The 8,018-nt window shown below is 38.5% G+C and overlaps 1 protein-coding gene across 1 annotated transcript; it reads left to right on the top strand.

The window, feature by feature from the left end:
- Positions 1–2,860: 2,860 nt before the first annotated feature.
- Positions 2,861–6,450, top strand: LOC131324787 (peptide methionine sulfoxide reductase B5-like). The gene is made up of 3 exons (XM_058356905.1): positions 2,861–3,186; positions 5,818–5,974; positions 6,057–6,450. Exons 1-3 carry the CDS (start codon positions 3,092–3,094, stop codon positions 6,222–6,224), a joined length of 420 nt encoding a protein of 139 aa, XP_058212888.1. The 5' UTR covers positions 2,861–3,091; the 3' UTR covers positions 6,225–6,450.
- The last annotated feature ends 1,568 nt before the right edge of the window (positions 6,451–8,018 follow it).

Here is an 8,018-nt window from a genome sequence, read left to right as displayed (position 1 = left end):
ACATATAAAGATATCAAGAAAATTTACAAAATATATATAGGAGGAAAAGAAATTACTCCGCCAATGGGCTCTAACTTGAGAAATCCTTCCTAGTCAAGTTCGTTGTCTCACCCTCCGTCCGCAGTGGAGGCGGAAGTTCAAGCCTCACAAAAGATGGGTTTAGGATTGTGGACAACTTCTAGATTTCATGTTAAGTAACATACTAAGGGCTTATTTGATAACCTAAATTCAACACTTAATACTGAATTAATTAAGTAATAAGTGATTCAATAGGTCATTTTACATTGCTTAACAAATTAAGTATCACTTAAACTATAGGGTAAAAAGTTGAAAAAAATTAAGTAGCTTTGAACTATTTAATTCTGGTTGAATTTTTGTGTACTTACATTCAACCATTATACTACCACCACAACCACTCCCACCAACACCACCAGCTCCATTACTCCATCACCACCACAACTACCACTACACCACCACCACCACCACCTCCACCACTACACCATCACCACCACTCTTCCATCACCACATCACCACCACCAGCTCCACCACTACACCACCACCAACTCCACCACCAGCACCACCAACTCCACCACCACCACCACCACCATCACCAACTCCACCACTACACCACCACCACATCACCACCACCAGCTCCACCTATCCACCACATCACCACCACCAACTCCACAACTCTACCGCCGCCGCCGCCACTACCATCACTACACCACCACCACCACAACCACTCCCATGTACCATTCCACCACACCACACCACACCACTCCACCACCGCCACTACCAGCACTACACCACCACTCTACCATCTCCACCACATCCACCACCATCACCACCACCTCCACCTCCACCTCCACCACTTCACCACCACCTCCACCACTCCTCCACCATTCCATAAGTATATTGCGACTGTTAGTAAATTAAAAGAGAATTTGAACAAAATTAATTCATCATTTTTTTAATTCAGTGTTTAATATATTTGTCAAATAGCTTTTCAGCTTAAAAATTTCAGCATTCAGCTTTTAGTATTTAATTTTTAAGCTTTCAGTTTTCAGTTTTATCAAACAGCCCTTAACACTCTGCTGATGTCTATAACGTTGGCAAAAAAAAAAAAGGCCTCTAACTTAGTTGACATCTCCCGACCATTGTGAGGAGGCCCTTGTGAGGGGGTGGGGTTTGATCCCCTCGTCGTGAACGTATAGAATTCAAAGCTATAGATGGTCTCAGTTACCCCCACCCACTGATCATCAATATTCGCAAACCATAAAGAAAAAAGAAATTACTCCTATTTGGTATTCTTATTGTAGAAAATGGTGTATATTCTTTCGTAGGTTTTTATTCCATGGATAAAAAAATTAAGAACGAAAGAAGTGCGAGTAATTAATTTGTTGAACATTTTTAACTACTACGATATCTTATGTCCATTACGAATAACATCATACGACGTTTGCAAAAAGGAAAAAAATATATTACTAGAACATCGTTACGTAGTGTTCTAGAGCTTTTACCGTTACATTTTGGGCAAATTTTCACAGCCTTTTTGACACTTTTTTACTTTTTTCTTCTAATTTTATGAGATTTGTATACTACAGTATAACTTTTAAGTCAAATCATTATTATCCACGAGTGTATCTAAAAAATATAAGAATATAGACCAAGATTGGAAAAAAAAAAATCACTAAGAATGAACAAAAAAAAAAAACAGCCAGTGTGATAATAGCCAAGTTGATGTAGAACACGTGAAGGCTCAATTTCATGATCAATTGGACCGGTTGAAGCCTCGGAAGCCCAAATGTTGTTTAATTGCAAATTACCTGATTTTGCAACTTTCGAACGAGCTCGGGTCGGGCCCAAACTTGATGGGTTGACTCATTTTCATGTTCTGATTAGTACTCACCACCGTAATTTGTGACTGATGGTGTTTTTCGGCCTAATTCCTTCGTTTAGGCCTCCAATTGGACGTTTTTGCTGTTTTAGAAAATATTTGTTTCGTTAATAATTTTTAGCGTATAATTTCGTAGGGTTGATTCTTTTTGGGAAAGACATGTTTTTCTTTCCTTTTTCCAATTTTATTATTTTTCCCAAATTTTGAGAATTTTCGTTTTTAAGTTAGGGTTTTGCTAGGGTTATGCCTTTTTCCTATAAAAGGGGTTGTAACATAATGTTTATGCAACTTTTCATTAATAAAATCTCAAACTTTGTCTATTTCTCTTGTGGATTCAAGAATTGCTCGTGACTACGAATACTTATCATTCGTTTGATTAGTAAGCAACGAATCTCTTTGTTAATTCCGCTGCGTCACAACTAGTAGGTATCATATACTGCCAGTCTACCATGCATAACGTATTTGACAAGTGTTTAAATCTCACTAACTACAACCAATAATATATTTTTTTCCCTAAAAAAAGAACCTGAAAGACACAAAAAACTGTCAATTTTTTTTCCCAACTTTTTGTGGGGATGAACGTTGTGACCTAAAAATTATACCCAAATCGAATAAAAGTTGATATACAACAGCAAAAAAGAGGGCGTTGAAAAATCGATGAAAAATTTGTTCAAAATGCCCCTCACTTCCAAGACAGCATTAGCCATAGTACTCCGTAGTAGTATATACAGCGGGTTGGAGTGTTAATAATAATTTTTAGTCAATAGCGAATTCTAAATTTCCACACGAATAGTTTTTTTGGTGGTGGGTGGGCACGGGCCATGTGGTGTCGAGCAAAATCTTGGCTGTCCAAACGTGCTTTCGACGGTCTAAATTTGTTTGGGTAATGTTTAGTGTAAAATTACTAAAACACCCCCTCATGCAAGCCCAAATAAATTTGGACCGCTCAAAATACGTTTGAACGGTCGAGATGCGTGCTCGGCACCACATGGCTCGTGCCCATCTCGCACTGAAAAATTTCTATTTCCATCCCTCACCAACCGGACCGGAGCCATTGGTGATTAGTAAAGTTGACAACGCAGCATATCTGCAACTCCTCCAATCATACCCAATTTTCCGTCCGCGTTCATTTTCCCGCAAAATCTATATAAACTCCAGCAGACGCCCAGCAGCGCAAAACAAATTTGATAAGCCATGGCCGCATCTGGTTCCATTCAGAAGTCAGACGAAGAATGGCGTGCAGTTCTGTCTCCGGAGCAGTTTCGAATCCTTCGTGACAAAGGAACAGAGTAAAATCCCAGATCCCTGTTTGTTAGCAATTCTTTGCTCTTAACATGTTTGGGTTTTTTTTTGCCGATGTAAAAAAAAAAAAACATGTTTGGGTTTTCGGATATGGGTCAATGTATCTTCTCGTGCTTTACTGTGACTATCAATTGGCATACTCTGAAAGTTCATACATACATGTGGATCATGCGTATATATGACATTGATTATGGGCAATGCTCCAAAAACAACTCTAAAACACAAATCTGGACACAATTGTGTCCGGAATCATCTTATGCATATGGGTCCACATGCATGGAACAGCCCAACAGTTGTGTCTAGGGTTGTGTTTGTAGACTTTTTTAAGTTTGAGTATCTGTTTCTGAACCTTTTTTGTGTTGGGTATTTATGCTGGACTTCGTTCTGCTTGGATCGTTTAAGAATCGTTCGAGTGTTTTATTTTCTCTAATCCGGAATCGATCCCACCAACTGCAAGGTTACAATCTTACCTTATATTCCCTTGACTGCACCATGAACCGGACCCTTACAATCTAACCTTAAAGTCGCTTGACCGCACTTTAAACCGGAGCCCTTCCATAATTCCCAATCGCAAATGTCCATCTCGTCTGACAGTCTGAGCCCTCACGACTCATTCCAAGTCGTGTGCTTCTCTAGCTCTTGCTACAAGAAGCAGAAAACAGCTACTGCACAAGTGTTCGCTTGTGGCGTTGACTCAGCTAGTTCTAGTTTTAGTGAGTTAAACTAGAGACTTGTGATTGCAAAACAGTTACCTCCGTCCTTACCACTTTGAAATTGAGCTAATCCTTTGGGTTAGGATTTTCTGAGTGTTGAATTTGCTTAGGCATTTTGATGGACCATTTAACAAAATTCCTATAATTGGTGCCATTGAATAAATTAGACTAATCAGTTTCCTGTTGCTGAGCAAGGAAAGGATTATTTTTTTTCACCCTAAGTATTTGAAGGATATAAAGAAGAATGACGGAGAAATGTGTTTTCAAGCTCTATTCTGCAAAGTTCTTATTGTTCATCTTCCATGATGGGAAGGCTGAGGTATATAAACCAGAAGAGATCCCACAGGTGCCCAAATCATTTTGTATCTAGGCCACAATTGAAGACTGTAAATGGATATTAAAAGGCGCAAAATGAATTTACAAATGTTTCATGGACTAACACGGAATGGATAAGAAATAGTGCTGACTGTGGAGAACAATTTTGGTCATGTTCTAGTTAACACTGCTACAAACTAGTAAAATGCGTAGACTAGAAGACAGTTCAAAATTAGTAACTGGAGTAATACATTAGCACGAACTTGGCTGCAGAGCTGATACTTGTTCAGTCACTGGTATGTTGGTGTTTGATACAGACTTCTAGAATCCTGAGATTTACCATTCATCTTCACTTTGAATGAATGGTCTTTTGCAGCCTCTGGATGATTTGGATTACAAGTCACTCGATGTTTATTATCCTACTTTGACATCAATTTATGAGGTGGACCTTACCCGCATGAAACCAGGCCGCGAGTGCTGAACAAATATGCATCTTCTGTAGCTTCATCTGTAAATAGTGCCTCGCACTTTACCTTTTCCAAGTTCATTTATTCCTGCAAAACAGTGGATCAGACCCAAGAAAGATTTGCTATGACCATCTCTTCTTCCCTTGTGCTACTCTAAATGGGTCATGTTTGAGCTTTTAATCGAGACGCAATACCCCTCATTGGTTGGTAAGAACTCCTCTAGGTTGTCGCTCATCTGATCTTCCCTTTTGTACCACTCAGCAAGTTCAAATATGCTCATTGAGCAATAAACTGATATTTCTTGGCCGGCTTACTTTTATGGTCTGAAGAATGCTAGTTTGGCAGGTTGTGCAGAAATGTTTTAAAATTCTAACTTCAGTTTTTTGGATGTATGATAATATGAGATAGCATCCTAAACACGTGTCTTTGTGTCACTTTAGCCCGTCCCAGTCTAGTTTCACCGGCATCACTCTCTCCAGTCTGCCTGTGGAATATGGCATTTGTGGTATCTACCACAACCAGCTCATGGAATTTGCTTCATGTCTTAAACCTTAGTTCGCTAGAGTAATGTTTGTAGAATTTGATGTTGACGTTTTGTTTTTTATGTGCTTGGCCTCGGTTTGCTATGAGATTTACTCATTTCAACGATGGAAAAAAGAAAAACTGACACGTAATTGAATTCACTTAACCTTTATGCATTATTGTACTCATAAGTCATAATGGAAGGCTATCATTTTCTATAGCACGTACAAAAATAAAGAACTAAAATTCATGATATAAAGTATTCTATCTTGTACCACTCAAACATACCCTGTCCTGTGATAAATTTCTGACATGGACCAAAAAAATGTGTTTAAATAATCACATTCTGTGTATACATGAATGTAAACAGCTTGTTATTTTTCATGTGTGAACTTTTCATGGTTGACTTAGGACGGTAGCATCTACTTACATTGTCTACTAGTATGCAGACAACTACATATCTTCTGTTAAATACTCTTCTGTAAATTGAGTTTTTCTTATAACTGAATCATAGGGTGTGATAAATACACTTCGATGTATTGCTTATCAAGAAGATTTGTGGGTGTGATATATGCGAATCCTTCGAACTTATGATGTACAGGCCAAAAGGCACTGGAGAATATGACAAGTTCTTTTGTGATGGCGTCTATAATTGTGCTGGTTGCGGGACGCCACTCTACAAATCTACCACCAAATTCAACTCTGGGTGTGGTTGGCCTGCTTTCTACGAGGGTTTCCCTGGAGCAATTAATCGCACTGTGAGTATCAATGGTCTTTTTGGTTGATTATTTCCTGCAATTAAGTCCCCACTTGTTTTCTAAGACGAACGCAAATTTTCAGCCAGACCCAGATGGGAGAAGAACCGAAATCACATGTGCAGCTTGTGGCGGTCATTTAGGCCATGTTTTCAAAGGCGAGGGATTTAAGACGCCCACGGATGAACGTCACTGTGTCAACAGTGTCTCGATCAAGTTTTCCCCAGAGGAGGCTTCATCTGCTTCCCTTTGACAATTATCATGCCGGTTATAATGCAAGAATAAGCTCCTTTCATACTTGGATGAAGTCTGGTAACAAGTAATATGGTTCTGCAGTTGTATTGCTTGGTGTTGTTTGAGTCTTGAGTACTTGGGTGTTGAGTTTCTCTCACGAGGTGGAGGCCCTTCCTGTAACTTAAATGTGGATCTCCTTTAATTGTTTCTCTTGTACTCGTCTGAAAGGTAGCTTTTTATGTTTTCATCTTGTTCACCTTCTTTTTCTGAGGTTTCTAGAGAAATACTCCATTACAGTAGAAAACTTAGTCATCTTTCTCCTTCGTTGAATAGCGGAACACAAAACCCTAATGGGTAGCTCAAGTGGCAACAAGGATGAGCTGTAAACCCCGACATCCAAACTTGGCAACCTCTTGGGGTCAGGCCAGGCTGCAAGAGAGAAATCTCTTGTGAATGCCCTAGTCTTGGTATGGATAGTCTGCTTTTGACCGGACCGGAGAGGAGAATAGTCGATTTGCTCGTAAGTTGGTCGAGACACTCCCTGATCGTCTAAAAAAAAAAATTGAAGAAAAAGTAGCAAGTTTAAACTCCCTACTTTTTCTTTTTCTTTTTTGCTCGGCAGTTTAAAACTCACTAATCGAATTTAACTTTACTAATTTGTGTGGTTATGCAAGAAGCATACTGATACTCCTAAACGTTAAAGCATAATAACATACAGGTACACGGGAAAAATTTCAAGTCAGGGACCAAAAGTAATACTTATCGATGTCTTTTGGAGTTAATTTTTTACGGGGTTCCATAAAATAATATTAAAAAATTTATGAATATTTTTTTAGATTTTTGTAAGACCCGAAATTAGACCAAACACGTTTTTTCTCGCAGGAAAAAAAAACACAGTAGACAAGTCGTAAATAAAAAGGGTTCCTTTGAATCAATTCACAGTCCTTGATCTTGATTAAGATGTTTCTTGGCTCGTGAACAAATATAATAGACAAGTTTTTCAATATGTGACGCACGCCAGAATTCTACTAAATCAATATCGAATTACTGTTTGAGTTTTAAAAGATAAGCGCTCAAAGTGAGTATATTTTAAGGTTCATCGATCTCAAAATCTCTCTATATTTCTCGAATAATATAACACAAGTTCTTCTATAGATCTCAAACAAAATTTAGTAATTTTTTTCTTAAATATCTCCTTCAGGTTCCTTTTCCTTGGGATAAAGTTATTTTTCAGTGGACAAATTTATTTTGGTTGCACGACTTTCGGACTTATGTTTTGGTCTGGGCTCAGATTGGGCCATTCGTGTTTGAGTTAGGACCACACCCATACACACACAAATACACAACCACACACATAAGTGCATGGGCTCATGCACTTGTGTGTGTGGGTGGGTGTGTATTTGAGTGTGTAAAATAGGTGTGGTTGTAGAATTATTGTTCGTGTTTTCAGTTCGATGGTCGACCAGGCAGCCTAGCTTTGGACCACTTCTGCTTAGGGCTGTAAATGAACTGAGTCATTTGTGAACTGTTCGAGATACCGCTCAGTAAAGGTTCGTTCGAATTTGATTCGTCTATTAAATGAACCAAACATGAACCTTAATGTTAGGCTCGTTTGATAAATGAGCTGAGCCTGAACGTTACAGTATTCGGCTCGGTTAGGTTCGCAAACCTATAGTTAAATATGTAGTACTTAATACTTCCTCCGTCCCATTTTCATTGTTCATTATTTTGTTTGTCTCTTTTAAGTCTTTTTTCTATATCTTTTTAGTGTGGATCTTGAAAAATATGCAATATAAATCTTGTTTAATAGATC

Source organism: Rhododendron vialii, chromosome 4a, assembly GCF_030253575.1.
Source record: "Rhododendron vialii isolate Sample 1 chromosome 4a, ASM3025357v1".
Taxonomy (NCBI): domain Eukaryota; kingdom Viridiplantae; phylum Streptophyta; class Magnoliopsida; order Ericales; family Ericaceae; genus Rhododendron; species Rhododendron vialii.
The sequence above is the reverse complement of the archived record's forward strand: the minus strand, read 5'-3'. Positions and strand labels throughout refer to the sequence as shown.